Source organism: Colossoma macropomum, unplaced genomic scaffold (genome assembly GCF_904425465.1).
Source record: "Colossoma macropomum unplaced genomic scaffold, Colossoma_macropomum, whole genome shotgun sequence".
Classification (NCBI taxonomy): domain Eukaryota; kingdom Metazoa; phylum Chordata; class Actinopteri; order Characiformes; family Serrasalmidae; genus Colossoma; species Colossoma macropomum.
Genome location: NW_023495565.1, coordinates 2,062,029 through 2,082,861, shown reverse-complemented (window position 1 = coordinate 2,082,861; position 20,833 = coordinate 2,062,029). Strand labels below are relative to the sequence as shown.

At 36.8% G+C, this 20,833-nt stretch overlaps 1 protein-coding gene across 1 annotated transcript; it reads left to right on the top strand.

The window, feature by feature from the left end:
* Positions 1-7,028: 7,028 nt before the first annotated feature.
* ungb (uracil DNA glycosylase b) lies at positions 7,029-18,178 on the top strand. Its single transcript, XM_036562916.1, has 7 exons — positions 7,029-7,033; positions 12,677-12,890; positions 13,135-13,230; positions 13,324-13,421; positions 14,983-15,071; positions 16,658-16,836; positions 18,038-18,178. Exons 1-7 carry the CDS (start codon positions 7,029-7,031, stop codon positions 18,176-18,178), a joined length of 822 nt encoding a protein of 273 aa, XP_036418809.1.
* Positions 18,179-20,833: the final 2,655 nt, after the last annotated feature.

The window sequence follows — 20,833 nt, the reverse complement described above, 5'->3', positions numbered from 1 at the left end:
ACGTATACAAGGCTGGAATGGGCTACAAAGCCATAAGTAAAAAGCTGGATGAGAAGGTGACAACTGTTGGTGCAATTATTCGGAAGTGGAAGAAATACAACATTACTGTCAATCGACCTAGGTCTGGAGCTTCATGTAAGATATCGCCTCGTAGAGTCTCATTGACCATGAGAAAGGCTAAAAATCAGCCAAGAACTACACGGGAGGAGCTGGTTAATGATCTTAAGGCAGCTGGGACCACAGTCTCCAAAAAAACCATTGGTAATACACTGAGACATAATGGTTTAAAATCCTGCAGTGCACGCCAGGTTCCTCTGCTCAAGAAGGCTCACGTCCAGGCCCGCCTCAAGTTTGCCAATGAACATATTAATGACTCCGAGAAAGACTGGGAGAAGGTGCTGTGGTCAGATGAGACCAAAATTGAGCTCTTTGGCCTCAACTCAACTCAACGTGTTTGGAGGAAGAAAAATACAGAATATGACCCTAAGAACACCATCCCCACCGTCAAGCATGGTGGTGGAAGTATTATGTTTTGGGGGTGTTTTTCTTCTAAGGGCACAGGCCAACTTCACCGTATTGACGGGAAGATGAATGGGGCCATGTATCGCAAAATCCTGGGTGACAACCTCCTTGCCTCCGCCAGGGCACTGAAAATGGGTCGTGGATGGGTCTTTCAGCATGACAACGACCCAAAACATACCGCCAAGGAAACAAAGGAGTGGCTCCATAAGAAGCATATCAAGGTCATGGAATGGCCTAGCCAGTCTCCTGACCTCAATCCCATAGAAAATCTATGGAGAGAGCTGAAGCTTCCCGTTTCCAAATGCATGCCTAAAAACCTTACGGATTTGGAGATGATCTGCAGAGAGGAGTGGGCCAAAATTACTCCTGAAGTGTGTGCAAACCTTATAAAAAACTACAAGAAACGTCTGACTGCTGTGCTTGCCAACAAGGGCTTTGCCACCAAGTATTAAATGATGTTTTACTAGGGGGTCAAATACTTATTTCCTTCAATGAAATTCAAATGAATTTTTATTTCTCATTTCATGTAATTTTCTCAGTTTTTCTTTTGATATTCTATGTGTCACTGTTAAAATAAAGCTGGCATAAAATTATGAGACGTTTAATTTATTTTTTTGGTATTAAAACTTTTAAAGTCAGTGGGGGATCAAATACTTATTTCCTCCACTGTATGTATATATATATATATATATATATATATATATATAAATTGCTCTCTTATATATATATATATATATATATATATATATATATAGCTCTCTTGCTGACTCTTTAATCGATGGCAAAAAGGAACCCAAATCTGGAACCTTTGGTGCATTTAGAAAGACTTGTTCGAAATCACTTGTTGATCGCCCACAGAATCCCAGTGCTGAAGAACAACGGGAATGCATCATAAAAGCATTGTTGTCTGCTTAAATGAAAAGCCTGACAGCCTTATGAAGCAGTACTTGGTAAGTTGCGACATTCTTTATCAGCTATAGCCAAACTGGTACAGAAAATTTATACAAATTAAAAAAAAATTATAAAAATTAAAACATGCTTTTAATAGTCTCTGAATTGTTTCTTGTTAATGTATAGGCTTGGCAACTTATTCACTGGAGTAAGTACTGGTGTTTGCATATTATGCTAAACTGATTTGGCAATGCAGCATGAAATTTTCCAAAAATAACAAAGACAAATCATTAATTAAATTAATCATCAACCAAAAGTAATGGGCAGCAACTTTTTGGTTAGTTAGACAAATCACTTTTTACAAATTATTTTGTATATTTATTAAATATTTCCTCTCAGTTTTTAAATTTCTCTCTGGCCTGCTGAACTTCAACAGCTTGGCTGGTTAGGAACTGTGGGGTGTCTTTTTAAAGGAAAAGTCTGATGATTTTCTGTATTTTTCTTATTGTGAGCAAATGTCATGAAAAGATTATGCAGTTCACACAAAACCCTAAAATTAATGGTGACATACACTTAAAATACATGTAAATTGTTTCATGTCAAATTCACTGTGGCATACAGAGCCAAAATAAATATGGAGCTAATTGTATTTCTTCATTACAAAAAAATATGGGCACTGTAGTATATTTAGAAAAGACTCCACATACTAATAATAGTGATCACTTTTATAGTCTTTGGAGCGTCCTGTAAGTTCCTGAAAGTGATCTCCATCATTAGTCTTTGGAGCTGTTTCTACATAAACCACAGTACAACAATGGATCAGATCAGCACATCCAGGAATTTTGGCTTGCAATGCATCCCCGGGCCTTTTTTGGGGAAAAAAATGTCACTCACCATAGACTAATGTAAAACAGCAGTACAAAACAAAACCAACAGAGAACTATCAGAACAGAATGATAGGAGTGAAATGGATCATTTATAAACCCTGTCAGGTGAATATATGTCCAATCTGCCTGCCATAGAAACCAAGAACATTTGTAAGAAAGCGATAAAAGGTGGGTGAAAAAGAAACTTGACCACTGGCTGTGTAACTTTGCTCCTACTGATGCTGTGTGTTCATGTTGTCGTTTAGCTCCACATCACCTTTGTTTGTGCTGACAGAGCTTAAAGCTTTCTTGTGATAATGATATATCACTGGAAAACAGAATGAGGACTTGCCTAGAAGTAAAGGTAGCAACCAAAAACAACTTGCAGCTTCAAAGCTCCAGAGGAGAGGAGCAGAGACAACAGCAAAGAGACAATCATTTGACTTTATCTCTTGTTTTTGGAGCCTCACTGGAGATCCATACAGATCAGGGCAGTAAAACACTATTGCAGATGTTAAGATGGTATTTTGATCAGGATCGGTGGAACTGGCATGAATATATCCCCCTGCTGCTTACCACAGTTTGTTTATTCAGCCACTGGATTAACCCCAATTCAACTCATGCTGGGTAGAGAAGTGTTTCACCCTCACAACATCTGGCTGAGAACAGCAGGTGCCACCTCAGGAGTCAAGGAATGAGATTATGTTGAGGATCTTTAGTCCTACCGCCAGAAAGTTCACCATCTGGCAAGACAGAACGTACATACTTCTCAAATACATCAGAAGGTCTCTGGCATGCATGCAAAAGAAAAGTCATGTCATATGGGTAATCTAGTCCATGTGAATGTCAGCAGCCTAAAAAAGGACTATAGCCCTAAGTTCTAAGCTCCATGACAAGGTCCCTGTGTCATCACTGCCTGTCTTGGGCCTGTCCTATACATAGTTAGAGATTGTTGAGGTGATCAAGTGTTGCACCATTATCACCTACAACCATACGTAAGCAATGACATACCATCGTGGGTCAATTGCTGAGACATAAGTACACCCATCCTGAACATAAGTCATCAGACAATGCTCAAAAGGAAGAGCACGAAGAAGTGGAACAGATTCCATCTCAGCCAATCACAAAATGACAAGCATGAAGAAAAGACAGCCGGCTGCATGACGCTGAGGTCAAAGAAGGGACAATACTGCCTTCACAGAAAATTCTGGCAGTGACATGGGCAGCTGAAAATGAGGGAGTTCACACACTGAGTGAGAGGAATGTTCACATTTCCACCTGGTATATGAACTAATGACTGTTCAGTTATTTGAATTTCGCAGTAGCTCAGTTTAATGCAGAAGGGACTGAGCTAGAAAGGGGGCAGCGTAATGATAGTGATACAAATGTACACTCTTATCTTGACTAGAAAATTGCATGGAAACTCGTTGCCTTATACTGTTTAAGTTTTTACACAAAGGTGAAACTAAACACTTTAAGTTGTATTAACAAAGAACCTTAAATGGATGTAGTACACAAATCCAGTTTACATTAGTAGTCTTTCCTCAAAATCATAAGTTCACATAAATAATATCTTTTCTGAAGTCTTAGTTCTATAAAATAACTATTTTAAGTTAAACATACAAAAAACAAATAAATATAATATTATCACTACTTAAAATAATGTGGTAAAATAAGTAATGTTTTCTTGTAGTTTAAAATTGGAAGGGAAGAATTTCAACAATACATTTCAATGTTCCAATGTATTTTATTGACAAAACATTGCAAGGTAACACTTCAAATAGGTTACTGCACCAATACCAAACTTGTCAACCAAAAGACAAATAAAAACAGAAATTAAAACTCCTCGGTAACAACTCCAACTTGTTAGGAGAAGTGATATACATGCACAGCATTGTATAATATCTGCTATATTTTTGTAAATGACTGGACACAAAAACATGCATTATAACTTGATACAAGCCTTCAAAACTTCACCTTGACTGATAAACTGTGTTAACTATATCATATCAACTGAGCACTAATATGCAGTTCTGAGCATACTACTACATCTTGTACTGTGGCTGAACATTCCTATTCCTCATTAAACTTAAATCAGTTCTCATATAATGCAAAAAACAAGCACCTGTTAAACTTTTCCTTTGCATCATTGGTGACAAGGGCAATGAAACCATGTGAGATGTCTTGTATTTTATCAAACTTGAAGGTTTGGAGAAGCTACTGAAGTCAAAGAGGGGACCATAACAACATGGTGAACACAGGGGCACCAGGTTGAAGTGAAAAAACAAACAAAACAAATAAACACTTGAAAAAACGAAAGCAGCCACATCTTCTTACAATAGACTTGACCCAGCTTTTATTTACAACGCAAGCTGGTTTTTCAGTGTTTGTAATCTGGGTTTTAGTTCACTGTGGCCCAGTATGAGAAGTACCTATTGGATGAACTGGAATGTGTTCTTCATAGACTTGAGACAGTTGAGATATTGTGCATATGTAAGCCCAAGCCTAATGCACATGGCTTTTAGCAGGTCTTGAATGTTGTTCATCACGACTTCTCCCTCAGTGATGATCTTCAATGGGGCTGGACTGAGATGGAGGGATGAGGAGAGCACAGCACCTTTATGCTGAATGAGGAGGATCCCAATGTCAACGTGGCAGCATGAGTTATCAGAGTTCTAACAGCATAAGAGCACAATCATAACATTACTCATCAATTAACCATCAAGATAGTCTAGTCATGGGAGAGTCAGATGTATGAGGAAAGGTGTGAGATTGTTATGACTGCTGGAGTAGATTAAACAGGTGCATCACCCAAAGGAGGTTGGAAAAAGCTCAGAAAGACGTGTTGCAATAAAATTTTCCTTGTGTACATTTAATAATTTGAGCTCCACGCACTCTTAAAAAAGATTGTTCTTCAAGAGTTCTTCAAGAAAATGGTTCTATATAGTACGAATAAGGGTTCTTCTATTGTTATGATGTCAAGCTTGTATACAATAGAAGAACCCTTTGTGGTGCTATACAGAAGCATTTTCAAAAAGCTTCTATACAGACCTATAGATGGAGAATGTTATGAATATAACATTCTCCATCCATCTGAAGAATGCTTTCACGATGCAAAGAACCCTTTAATCATGCAAAGGGTTTTTTGAGTGTTCATGGTTTTATATAGAACCATTTTCTTTACTAAAGAACCCTCGAAGAACCATCTTTTTAAGAGTGTGCACAAAAGAACACCTATCCAGCCTCACTGTGTCAGAGTGCTGGGAGATAAAGGAGATCATGGCAGACTGGAAATCTCACAAAATACCACAAACTAACTGGATGGACAGCCTGTACTAGTAATAAGTGGAACCATTTATTATTCTTTAATTGTATAAAACTATACTGACAGGGTTTATTGAAGACAGGAACTATCGAATAGTGGTGAAAATTCAAGATTTCGCTGTCATGGTTCTTTTGAGAAAGTAAGAGGTTACTTACATAGGCCGTTTTGTAGAAGTCTGTGGAGATGTCACCAAGGACACCTGCAAGGCCTCTGAGCACCAGTGTCCGAACATCAGTTGGCCCTTTAGTCTTTTGGAAAGTAAAGTGACAAGGCAAATTACATAATTAGAATAATAAAAAATGAATGGTCCATAAGAATGCTGAACTAACCAAGCACAATTTTGATTGTATTGCACAACCAATATAGTAGCACTTTCTGTGACATGTTGTTACTACATAAGCAGTGAAAAACAACGCAGTGCAAGTGTATAATTGCTATGGACCAACCCTGGTCTCTTGTGATAGCTGTGTCAACAGCTGCTCAATATTCCCTCCCTTAGATTGATCTCAAATTAGATCTCAGTAAGACGAAAACTGTGCTGATTGATGCTTCCATAGAAATCCTGCTTGAGGTTCTTGCTCACAATCCTGTTACTCCATGTACACCTGTAAAATACAAAAAAAATGCAGAGAAAAATACAGTTTAAAGGCTCCTTGTTCCAACCAGCTACACCTGACCAATATCCTAACCGCCACACGTTCTAATATGGGCCTTGAAGAATAAATGGGCAATGGAATAAATTAAGAAACAATGACAAATATATCCAGAGACATCAAAATGACATCAAATAATGATGGGAAGATAAAGGCAAAACCATTGGCATTATCTCTCTTGAACATACCTGATATTCCATGAAAAGAGCAGGCCAGCGTTCTAACATCTTACTTATGGCAGGTTTAGACTCCACCACCTCTTTTCTTCTCAATGCAAATGTCACATCCATCTTCTGTTTTACAAGTTGTGCATTTCCTCAACCGTGTTTTTGGGCACCCTTGAAGCCTGACTGATAAAATCCCTTAGGAAAGTTGGGTCAGTAGCTGAGCTCGCCTTTCTTGGCCTTCTTGAAATTCTTTACCACCACACCAAGGTATCCTGATTTCCTATGCTTTGTTCTGTAATTAGCCATTTTATATATCAGACTGTTTTTCCAACCACTACAGCGACTAGTTGAGCCTCGTTCCTGGAGACCCCTTTTCTCACATTTAAACTCACAATACTTGCACTTCCACTGCATCTTCTGAAGAACCTGTAAGAACAGAACATACGAAAACTTAGCTCAGTCTTTGCAGTTCCATCAACTCCACTGCAAAACGTTAACCAACCTCTGTCACTGACTAGGGCTGTGATGATACCCGCGTTATTGCATATTCGAACGAGGCGCGAGGCTCGGCCGAGAGAGGGGCGCGATTGGCGCGAGACGCGAGATGGGGTGGGGGCAGGGGTGATGATTCACGGTAAATCGCAAACCGCGGGGATACGTTACTTTTTCACTGCACTATAAAAAATCCTTACCATCACAGCGCTAACTACTAATGGCAAATTAATGTCTTTCTTTGAAAACTTTGAAAAGTTGTCTAATCTGCTCCTATATAAAAGCAACACATCACTAATGTGCAATCTTAACAAACACAATTTTGAATTGTACGTTACCATAAGCAACCGGCATTAGCCAGCAGATGCAAACACACATCCTAGCTAACGTTATGAACTGTGAACCGACAAAAAGACCAATCTGATTGCTAGCTAATGTTATAGCTAATCTGACAGAAACAAAACAAGTACATGCAAACACGGTGCTAACGTTATAAATTTTGAACCGTCAAAAAAACTAATAACGGTATGTTAACACTAAGCTAACTTTAGCGTTTAGCTAACTTCTTATCACTGGACCAGTGTTTTAGGTAATACATTTTGTCAGAAAGGTATCTGCAAGTACTTATTTTACATACCCACCATTCCACTTGGAGTAACGCTGCTTTCAAAAACCCACAGCTTTCGGCGGCAGCAGCCAGAGGAACAGACGCTTCATACAGCATGCTCTTTACACAGTATGGGAGGCGAATCCAGACAAAAAAGAAATTTAAATTAAAACAATAAAATATAAATGCAAACCACTTTTTGCCAAACATCCGCACAAATATCCTGCCAAAATTGAAAATGAAATGAAATACCTACATTTGCAATTCAGTTTTTCACATGTGCATGAATAAATTCAAAACAGCTATATGTCATTCCATTTTAGTCATTGTTCTGGTATTTCATTGCCAAATCTAAAATGAAAAAGCTACTAGAGAAAAGATGCATAAAATGCAGAATACGTGTCAAAACTAAAATCAAAATGCAATGTTTACGTTCTTATTTCTTTTCCATAGCAATCAGCTGCATATCTGACAAAATTAAAATGAAAATGTAAAATAGATAAATCAACAGCAAAGGGACTATTTGTGATTCAGTTTTTGGCGTGGACGCGCTTTAAGTGTCAGAATGAAAAGGCAAATTCAAACGAACATTGGCGCCACCTGCTGGAGATTTACTTTTCATTTCCAACTTTTGTTTTTCCGTTTTCAAACTGACCAACATGCAAATATATGTTAATTAGCACTAGGCGGGGCTACGGGGTACATTTTAGGACATCATCAGACCTCCGCGTCAGAACGGCATCATTCCTCAAGCTAAACAACTTAGAGCCTCGAGAAAAACCATCATCATGTCTCAGATCTGGTGAAACTGAACATCAGACCAAATGGCCTCAGAAAAAACTGTTATGTTATATTAAAAAATGTTATACTGGCATTTATATCGAGATACACAATAGTTTTCTAAGTTATATGAACCAGCATATGCTCGACCAGGCTTGCGTTTGGTCTGATACCTTTTCTCTGAGGCCGTTTGGTCTGACGGCGTATGTTCTGACGTTCACTTTCTCCAGATCTGAGACATGACGATGAAAAGGTTTATAAACCTTTATAAACCTCCCACCTCTGAAAAGGTTTATAAAGACATGTTCTTAGTATGACATGAAAGGCAGTTTTAGTCAGTGGCCTAATTGCACGTCACTCAGCCAGCTGCCTTTTTTTTTATTTGAAACAGTTTGTTTTGCCCCACCAATTTTGGAGTTGTGGCGCCTCTCCTGATGTAAGTACTCTGACATCCTATTGTTGTGGCGTGATTTTGTTTCACTGTTAGATCTATATTTGATATAAAATGTATCATACAAATAACACTAAATTAGCACAAGGAAGACAATATTTAAAGCTGTTTTAAAGTGCCCTTGTATTTTATATTTACACATTCAATGGCCAGACATCACATTTATCACTAATAATATCAAACTGCTAATACAGAATATTTCATTGCGAGCACTGTTTTAAGCACACTTCATTGAAGTATAGATTTAACACATAAATAACAGATATTTTTCAGAATTACTTGGTCAAAGTACAGTTATAGCGTACAACCCCATTTCCAAAAAGTGTAACAAAAAAAATGCAATGGCGTGCAAATCATTTAAGCCCTATATTTAATTGAAAATAGTACAAAGACAACATATCAAATGTTGAAACTGTATGCCCATTTTGAAATTGATGCCAACAATACGTTTCAAAAAAGTTTGGACGGTGGCAACAAAAGGCTGGTAAAGTTGTGTAATGCTAAAAGAAAAACACCTGGTGGTTAATTGGCAACAGGTCAGTAACATGATTGGGTATAAAAAAGTATTCCGGAGAGGCTTTCAAAAGTAAAGATGAGGAGGGGTTCACAACTCTGTGAAAGACAGCAAATTAAAGGATAACGTTTCTCAACGTAAAATAGCAAACAATTTTGCTTTTCATCATCTACAGTACATAATAACATTAAAAGATTCAGAGAATCTTGGGGGAATACTTTTGGACAAACGCACCAGATTTTGTGAAGTCTTGCTGCCAAGAGTAACCAGCAGCCAAGAGCCTGTTAAACATAGTCCCGACAGAGACTATGGATAAATTATATTTATATATACATAATAAATAGGTTAATTTATAAGCATTTTGCAGTGGGTAGCACTATCGCTTCACAGCAAGAAGGGCCTGGGGTCGATTCCCGGCCGGGCAACCAGGGTCCTTTCTGTGTGGAGTTTGCATGTTCTCCCCATGTCTGCGTCGGTTTCCTCCGGGTACTCCGGTTTCATCCCACAGTCCGACATGTCAGGCCAATTGGACATGCTAAATTGCCCCTAGGAGTGAATGTGTGAGTGAATGTATGTGTGTCTGTCTGTCTGCCCTGCGATGGACTGGCGACCTGTCCAGGGTGTATACTCTCTTCCACCCAATGACCGCTGAGAGAGGCTCCAGCACCCCCCCACAACCCAGAAGGATAAGCGGTTTCAGAAAATGTGCATGTGTGTGTGTGTGTGTGTGTGTGTGTAAGCATTTTGTCAATTGACCACCTATATTCCGTTAAGACATGGCTCGTGATTGTGAGAAAGTGGTGCAGCTGATGATTTTTACATCATCATTTCATACTTTCATCTCTTACAGCTGTTAATGCTGCTTAAAACTGTACATTTCTATATATAAAACAGAATTAAGCTATGTTTATCAAAAGCTGGAGGTCAAACTTCTGTGTCCCACATGATCTCTGTCAGCATTATTTATTTATCTCTTGAATTGATTGGGTGAATTTGTCATATAATTTTGTGCTGTGGGAGAAACATGAAGCTGTAACACAAGTCAATAGGTCCTGGTCTTGCAAGTTACAGAATTTTTAATGTTTGAACCTTGTTTACATAACAGCACAGATAAATTATATTTATTCTGTCATATTTAATGACAACAGCATTTCATTATATCTGTTAAATAGACTTTACATAATGTATATATATATAATGTAAAGTCTATTTAACAGATATTATATATATATATATATATATATATATATAGAGAGAGAGAGAGAGAGAGAGAGAGAGAGAGAGAGAGATAGACACTTGAAATTAAACCCTATTTTACATCCAAAGTGGGATTTGCTATACTAATCAAACAGTGTAATATAGTTATAGGTGTGATATAGTTATCAAATTTCTGTCTACAGTTCAGCCCACATGAACACTGCTGCTCAATATAGTCTTAGTTTTGAAAACAGGAAGCTGCAACAAGTGCTGTAACACTTCACAGGTTTATCGTCCCTGAGGGAAACAATGCAATAGTTTTAACTGCCATTTTCTTCTGTCTAGCTACCTTCTGTATCATCTACACTCTTAAAAAAGATGATGCTTCAAGCGTTCTTTAATAAAGAAAATGGTTCTATATAGAACCATGAACACTCCAGTAACCCTTTGCATGATTAAAGGGTTCTTTGCATCGTGAAAGCATTCTTCAGATCGATGAAGAATGTGTACGGTTATTTTCAGAAATCTTTTTGAAGAGCGTTCTTTATAGCACAAAAAAGAGTTCCACGGTGTTACAAGCCAAAGAACCCCTTCTATATATAAGCCCTTTTGCTAAAAGTGTATAATTGACTGAACCAGTCAATGTGTAATGAAACAATCTGTGCTTGATTAATGTTAGAATATAGGCTATCATAACAATCTTGACTTGTACAGACTCAGGCTGCTCTAAGCATTTTAGAATGTCCCAAACTGATTTTAGTCTCAAGAGAGTAAATGCTTTACAAATAATAGTTGAATTTTTTAATTTTAATTTTATTTAACTAATTATAGATATACACTAAAAACAAAAAACTTAAAAAAAAATGTTTCCACTATTTGTATGGAAATGTCCTTTAATTTTGGAAAACAAAATATATATTAAAATATAGAGCATTGGATGCTGCTGAGTGCTGATTGCAAACTTTAGACATCAAAGATAGGGTAGTAGGAAAATTGTTAGATCAGGTTGGGCAGGGATCTTCAGTTTACAGTCAGTTTCATTTAATCAGTTTGGTTATTTCCTTGCCTCAAACACACCTATTCAACTGTTAATGGAAAGGTCATCTGTTAATGAGAAGGTTTAGCAGGTGTGTTTGAGCAGGGAAATCACCAAACTATGTTGCACTCCAGTCCTGCAGGAATCCCCAAGTTTATTCGGGGCCTCTAGAAAGAGGAAAGTTGATAGTAAGGCTCTCTAGTGTGGATTTTTAAAAAGATTTATTTTTCAAAATATTTATTTATAAGGAATTAGCATCGCAATTCATGAAAAGCGTGTAAACAGAATTACATCCCAAATACAGATGTTACACATTCCATTATAGGCTTCCTCAACATGGATTCACATGGTTTGACATGACAGCTTGAGCTCTGGCTTTCACTTCGGCTTAAGCTTGCCACTTAGGATGTGGTGCACACTTACAAACTAACGCTGTAGTCATTTTAAACCCATTCTTCAAAGCTTACACTGGGCCAGGATAAGCTGAGAAATTAACAGTTACAGCTATGGGTTTAAACCTCAACCTATTTCAACCCAAACCTATTTCAGAACTAACTTGAAGTTTCACTTTCACAAATTTTAACCAATCAGTTTTGCATTTTGCAGAGCAAACAGATTTGCATACCACACGAGCTTGCTGCAGCTCTGGGTGCAAGAAACTCCCAAAGACACATGCACGTTCCACAGAAGAAACCTCTTGCTAACTTAAAGCACTGATGTCACAAGGTATTCATATAGTCTAAATTTGTCATTATTTCTATCACCAAGATTTTTATATCTTTTATGTATTTATTTTGCCACTATTTCATCTAATACTTCATCTGCATCTTAAAAATGTTAATGACTTAATTTTATGTCATGTGAAATATGGGGCACCACTTTGGCAAGAATTTTGTGATTACAAATTAAAATTAAAGATTTTTAAGGGAATTTAATATATAGATTTGCCTTGCTTTGCTTTCCTTTTATTACAAAAAGTGCAAATTTAACTTTTGGACATGAGAAATTGCATAGTACCTAGCAAGGGGTTTGTTAGACTGAGAATATGCTGATATTAATTTTAATTGCATTTTATATTTTGGTAACAAAGTCTGTATATGATAACTCCACTCCATCTGATTGAATGAAAATGTGTGGCACAATTAACTATGCAGCAGTTGTTTTTTTACATGTAGTTTTGATGTTTGTTTTCTTTGGGAAATCGAATCACTAACAAAAGAGGGACTTTGTAGCAATGGACCACAGCTCAGTGCTGAGCAGTTGAAGCAAATAGAACAGAACAGGCAGGCAGCACTGGACAGACTATTTGCCCGCAATGTTCCTGTGCCCATTGGAGAGACCTGGCGAAAGCACATTGGGGATGAGTTCACCAAACCTTACTTCACCAAGGTATACAAGAACACATTTTCATTCTCTTTACTTCACAGCCTTGGCTTACTTTACTGAAAATAGTCATGAATCATAAGCAGGAGGTAGGTTGAGTATAACAAAAGCGTAACAAAAAAACTTAAGTAAAAAAGTATTAGGTTTAAAAAATCTTTAAGTACTGAGTTTCCTATTGAACTGCACTGAAACTTCTAAGTACATCTACTAGTGCATGTTTCTTTCTCTCTTTATCTTTGTCTTCCTCTAGCTGATGTATTTTATTGCTGAGGAGAGAAAACGGTTTGCGGTCTACCCAAGTGCAGAGCAAGTATTCCTTTGGACAAATGTGTGTGCATTTGAGGATGTAAGTTTTTAAATGCAAAATGAAACACTGAAAGGGTTCAAGCTGGCTAAGAGCTCAGATGAGTTACTGATGTGTATTGTTCTGGGGCCTCAGGTAAAAGTAGTCATCCTTGGCCAAGACCCATACCCCAGGAAAGGTCAGGCCCATGGCTTATGCTTCAGTGTACAGAGACCTGCTCTGCCACCTCCAAGGTACACACCTGAAATAACTTTAAATTTCCTTCATATTTTTAAATAAAGGAGTTTGAAGTAATATATAACATTGTTAAAGTTTATAAATGTACCATTTACTACCCAGCCCATATGCCCACAGAAACAGTCCATTCTGAATTAATTGTTTTTGTGATGTCACGACAATCAACTAATTTATGTACATCCACCTATTCAGCCTACAGTGGTTTAGCTTCGACTATTAATATTGAAGTTCTAAGGAGAGTTTCAGCTCTGAGTACTTTTTGAATGAGGCACAGTAGAGGGCAGTCAATTAGAAGAGGGATTATTTATTTTATATTAGTTACACATCCGTTTAATTCTAAGGGATAACGAGTGCTTGGAAAATTGTTAGGTAAAAAATATTACAATGATTGGTAAATAATACCACACAAATGTTATAAGTGGACCTCGTCCTCACCATTTCCCCTTGACGGAATCCCCAACAGCATTTTAAAGGCAATTCAAGTGAAGTCTGTTAGATGACCTGTTGAAGGGGCTTAGGGGTTATGTTTACATAACCGTAGCCGAAAGCAGAATTGGCCGGGAAATCTTTGCAATCTGACGCAGTTAACTTTTCAAACCCCATAAAGAAAAATAACAAAGAAGCTGTTTGTAACCCAGGGCAACAGAATAATTAAAAAAAAAAGTAACATTTAATTATGAAACTAGTGCAAGTGTCTTTATAACATTTGATTTGTACATTCAAATTGGGCTTTATATTAACTTCATTGTGTTAGGAAACAAAATGTCAAACCAAGCTGCATTTATTTGAAACACAAGTTTACCAATGGCTAAGTGTCCAAATACTCTTTGGGGTCACTGTGTGTAGCAAACCACTCCATCTGTTATACTCTGCTAGCTTGTTATTTAGCATGCTAAGGGCTGCTTAGCGAGTAACAACAAAAGAAAGGCAGTACACCACAGATTAAACCTGAAGCTTAAGCTAAACAAAACAATTTTTCACAGAGTTTATGTAGCTTGGACTTAGCAAACATATCTAATTAGCTTACTGAGTCTGTTTCTTGTTGCAGTATTCTCCCTTTGTCCTGCAAATGGCCAACCTTGTAACAAAAGTGGTATGCTCTCCTAAATTATGAGGTGAAATCTGTGACAGCATGTTAAAAAAGCATGTTAAAAACAGACCGTATGTCTTTGTTTGAGCACAAAGCTAATCTGTTATAAGGAAAGCTTATTATTCAGTTATTAGTGTTAAACATTTATTACTCACTAACTACTAGGAAATCACCATTAAATGAATGTGTAAGACGTGTATTTATGACAATAACCAATTTGGGTCCATGTATAGTCCTTTGTTGTTTAGGGAGATTTCAAATTTCAGTGACTTGATAAACATGCATTTAGCATCAACAAATTGTTAAGTTTCTCAGCATTGCACAGCACAACACAGTAGTTTGCAAACAAGTTTGCATAACTGTAGCCAACAAGTTTGCAAACAAATAATCCTTCATCTTTTATGTGAGGTTATGCCAATAACAAACAGGCTACGGTTCAAATCTGAATTACTGTTCATATGTTTCAGCTTGGAAAACATTTTCACTGAACTAGCAATAGATATTGAGAACTTCCAGCACCCTGGTCATGGGGACCTGACAGGATGGGCTAAACAGGGTTAGTATATTCTGTTAAATTACATCCATTACAGTATTATACAAACATGGACATCAAACCCCAAAATCTAGGCCAAATCAACAAATGGGCTGCTACAGAAGTCTTATGACTAATCAACATTTCACGTGAGTCCCCTACATGCAGAACTACAGATATTGCAGTGTCTTATTGTCATATTTGAAGTACTATTGGTTAAAAAAAAACTAATGTATACAGTTTTCCTTCAAATGTAGTCTGTCAGCCAACATAGTTTGGTGTCAAAAGTTTGCTCTTCATTTTTGTACTGTGGCTCTAAGGCTAATGTAGTTATCAAGTAATGGAAGTTTCTAGACACCAGGGGCCATATTACAGAAAGCTCTTAAGTCTGAAATCTTATCTGCTTTATTACCATGACAACTTAAGTTAAGACTGAATTTAGCACAGAAGCTATTACAGAACAACAGTTTCTAAGTTCATAGTTATATCTTAACTCCAGATAAATAAACAGTATTACTGAAACATCCTAACTAGAAAAAAAATCCTAAATTCTGTCCTAACTTTAAGTTAACCCCTGAAGTGTCTTAACTTCTGTTACAGGCAGCATAGTACTATAGGCAGCATAGCACTATAACTAGCATAATTTACGTTACATTTATCTACATTGAAAACGGCACTTTGACTTAAGTTGTTGGATAAAGTGTTGACTACAGAGCAGCTCTGATAAACAGCACAAAGTGCTGTTACAATATTTTTAACTTCAAGTTTACCATGCTTTAGTTATGTTTGACCTCTTTTACACCAGTAACAATAGTTAGTGGTGGGGCTAAAAAACTTGATGATTTTTAGTATGTGTTTTTATGTTTCAGGTGTATGCATATGGTTGATTTTCGACTTTGATCGAGTAAGTTGAGATTTCCTAACTTGAGATAAGATAAAATTCTCTATAATAAGATTCCTAAATTAAGATAAGATTTGCTTCTATAATACGATTTTGTGAAAAATCTTATCTTGACCTGTCAGATCTTAAGTTAAGACAAAAAGATAGGAAGTTTCTGTAATACGGCCCCAGGTTAGCATTGTGAAAACTGCATAAACTTGCTTACGTGGTTTATAACACCATATTACATACTATTAACTAAAAAATGGGTATGTCCCATAGTTTAAAACAGTAGTAGCACCCAGCTTAAGGTCTGAATTTTGTAGATAATTTGTTCCTTTTTTTATCATGCCATACAGTGCCAGAAACCACATAACCCCATCTATTTGAGATTATGTAACAGTTCAATGCAGTTTGAAGCAAGTCAGTGATGATTTAAGGCTCGTAGTTTGCATGATGATAACCTGGTGGTCAAACTTCCATTACCTGTTAGCTACATTGGCTTCGTATCTGCAGTGCAAAACTAAAGAAGCAAGCTTTGGACACCAAAAATGGCAATTAACTACAATTGGGGTAGGGGGGAAATTTAGCACATTTGATTTTTGGCCAAACCATCAAAGCCTGCAGCTATTCAGTGCTTAACTACTATCTTCAGGTCCCTTCCAAGGCTTTATTTCTGTTTTCAGTGTTGTCTATCTCTCAAAAAAATTATGTCCATTTTTGCTCTTAGGTGTCTTGCTCCTGAACTCAGTGCTGACTGTTAGAGACCGACAGCCCACCTCGCACCACAGTCAGGGCTGGGAGCTCTTCACTGATGCTGTAGTTTTGGCCCTGAGCAGGAGTTTAAGAAGCCTCGTCTTTTTGCTGTGGGGATCCTATGCTCAAAGCAAAGGTGCAGTCATTGATAGAGTAAGTTCACAGATACAGATGTAAAAATTTTTGGCTGTTGTAATTTTGTTAGCATTATCTGTTGTACAGTCCATTGTATGGACATTCTTTAGGTTGCCAAGACTCAAGGAAATTCAAGGAATTGACCATTGGCAAAATTCTGAGAACATCCCACCTCCCATAGTCTCTTGTGCTATGTCCATCAAACTTTCAGCTCAGGCTACCTGGTACCTTCTCAAGGTTTATACTAGTGCAATGCTGATGCTACATCTTAAAATATAGCTGTCTCCTGTTTTGATTATGGGCCTAGAATGCACAACATAGAAAGAATACTGACAATTAGCTCTGTTTCTTGGTAGAAACGGCTAGCGTACACTGCACAGTAAGAGTCAAACATAGACGCAAAGCCTTTTTTTGCACTTGACGCACACTTCAAATAAACGAATGCTAAAGCTAACACTGGAGCAATGTTACATGCTGAGGAGGACTTTTACACAAGGTTACCAAATTTTAATGAAACAACACAAAGAATACAATGTGTACGAGTGTATTACTATTTAACACATGATGTGTTAGTCACAAATGTGAGCACTGCACAGTCCTGTTAAGTCTAACTGATAAATCAAGCTAAGTGTCAGTAGGTAAATAATGAAGTTACTTAATACTTAAGCTTCAAGAATAAAACAAAAACACCGCCCTCCAGATGATTAGCATAGCGTGTGTGGAGTATTTTACATTCCTCAATAACATCATTTCACCATTTCTTAGTCGAATAATTCTGACTAATTTACTGCAAGTGTCATACTCACTGCAGGTTGAGATGTTCTCCTGTGGAAGTTTTCCTTCACTTGACGAGGAAGAAATGTTTGGAGACAATTGGCTGAGAGGGTCAATCATTTTTCATCATTTTGCAGTCAATTGGCCAAGGTTTTGTTTCCAGGAATCATATTCAGTCCTTGAGATTTTTATGATTTTAATTAGATTAACAGCTACACATGTAGTGTCAATAAAAAATCCCAAAAAATCCAGAGCAATCCATTTGAGATGAGCTGGAAACCCAAAGTCAGATTAAAATACCTCAGCTGCTATATCTATGTCTTTAACCATGATAAAGAAGTGTTTGTTATTCACAGTAATAATCAGATCTATTCAGTTTCAGATGTATAAATTTGCTTTCAGCTGTAGGTGATTACATGTGATTACAATGTTACAATTTTTTTAGACTCGGCATCATGTCCTGGAGACTTCTCATCCATCGCCATACTCCGCTCACCTGGGCTTTTTCGGATGCAGACACTTCTCAAAAACCAATAGTTTTCTTAAGGCATCTGGAAAGATGCCAGTTGATTGGAATGCACTCTGATTGCAGTAGGTTTCTAGACCAATTTTTATACTGATCAATCTTACACTTGTGTGTGTACAAAATGTGTATAAGGGTATTTTCCATATGGTATTGTCCAGTAAATTGTTTTTTCAACTGCTTTGTGAAATTATTTAATTATTTAAATTATTTATAATAATTTTTTAAATTTATATATTATATATATATATATATATATATATATATATATATATATCAAACCTGACCAATATTTGTTGGCCACATCCTAACACTTCTAAGGAAAATATTTTTGTCATTCAATTCAGTTTGTTCATTCATGACAGTGCCATACACAGTGATTTGCTACATCAATCAATCAACCTTTATTTCAAATTGCAAGTACATTTAGAGTGACCCTCATTTACAGTGTAGCCGAGCAAGTTACGCAGGGATCGAAAAAGTTAAAATGAAAAATCGGGAAGACAAAAAGATTAATAAAGAAATAAAAATAACAGCTCAAATAAGAAGCAGGCATAAAATAGCAATAAAATATACATGGAAAACACTTAAAAATAAGTAAAAAAAAAAACAACTAATAAGCAATAAGAAAACTAAAAATCTTAGAAATAAAATGATTTACTAAAATAGAACACAAAGAATTTATATCAAATAAAACAGTTGCAATAAAATAGTAAGATAAAATAAAATTACGATAGAATGAAAAAAGAAAAGGAAAAGTCAAACTGAACTAAAACAATTACAGGCTGTCTGAAGGTGGTTAGAGACTAAAAGTTTAAAATGATTGAGTGACACCAGTAAGCCGATTTTTAGAGACAAATTTTCAAATTTTTGATAGATTGAGTCTAGTGGTTTGAAGGTACAATACTGATAGTAAGGTTGCCTCCACAACTCTTTTTCTGGCATACATAGGCAGACAAGATATCTTTTAATATAGGAATCCAAGTCTCTGTTCTTACCGGCTAGTTTATTAACGTGAGATTTAATTGTAAGCTTCTCATCCAGCCAAATGCCAAGGTAGTTATACTCTGTGGCTCACTCAGTGCTGGATCCTGTCAGGGTAGTAATATTCACGTATTAAACTCAATATTTGAAGACCTGGAGAACAGCATAAACTGTAAGGCAGTAAACAAGCACTGGAGTTAATAAAATTGTGCCATCTGCATACAAGTGCACTTTATATATGAGCCATTTAGAAAAGTCCATTTTTGTGTCCCTAGCATTTATAGATATATTACACTTGACAACATGTTAGGGTTACAATTTATTTATATTTTAAAATAAAACAAGTTCTTTTAACAATTACACCTACTTGAGCCATCAATTTAGCAATATTGGTTTTTAAATCAATCATATAGAATTCCAAGCACCACAAAAGTGCTCGTCCTCACAGTGATGTGTAAAGGGTGAGTGCCATATTTTGAGGTAAAAAACATGTTTTTCTGCAATTTTAACTACATTAATTTATACATGAGTATGAAATATATTATCTAAATGACATAAAGAAAACAAATACCAAATAAATATTATAAAATATATAATAAAAGTTGTGTCCCCAGCAGTCATGTCACTTGGGTTACTGCGTAACAAAAATCTCTTATTTTGAAATAAAAATCACACTGATGATGTCACTTGACTTCCTTTTACCTATTTTCTGAGGATCTGTGAAGAAAAGCACATAGTAAGTTCACAGTGTCTTTTCAGTTATCAGAAATTTTCTCATTTAACTCATGATTTCATATGAAGCTTTTAGTTGAAGTCACTGGTATGACCTACTTTATTCTTAGGTAATTGTAAAAAAATTGAATAAAAATGGATTAAAATACATATTTTAGTGGATATTCCATGATTGACAATATGTGGTTTGATGCTCTGTAGCAGCCATTTTGTAGTCAACGTCAAAGTGTCAAAAGTCAAGTCAAAGTGAACTTTGTCATTCAGACTATACAACAAGCAGTGCACAGCTCAACGAGATTGCGTTTCTCCAACTCTGATGTGCAAAAATATACATAAATATAACATAAAAGGCAACTCAACATAGACATACTAGACAGTATAGACAGACATAAAACATCCGTTGTAGGAAGTGAAAGCGCTGATATGCTCTCTTGACAAGGGAGGTGGTGTGTGTAGTCCATGTCAGGTTGTCCGTGATGTGCACTCCCAAAAACTTGGTAACACCATTACCATGGATTGTAAGTTGGGTATGTACCAAGTGCTTCCTCCTGAAGTGAACAATAATTTGCTTTGTCAAGTCAAGTCAGAGTTTATTTATATAGCGCTTTTTACAGCAGGTGTTGTAACAAAGCAGCTTTACAGAAAAATCCGGGTCCGAGCCCCCAAGAGCAAGCCAATGGTGACAGTGGCAAGGAAAAACTCCCTAAGAGCAAGAGGAAGAAACCTTGAGAGGAACCAGACTCAAAAGGGGAACCCATCCTCCTCTGGTCGATACCGAATAGCAAACAGCATTAGTATAAAATATTATACAAAAAGGGGAAAACAGGTGGAGCAATGGTTAATTAGATTAGTTTTACTTTATACAGCAGCAGCAGTATCAGGAGGGTCAGTTCATGAGGGTGAGGTTTGCACAGCGTTATACGGCATGAAGCTCAATGGTGGTCAAACCGGTCCAGAAGGCTGGCGAGCAGTGGGCACCCGATCAAGGCAGAAGAAGCAACA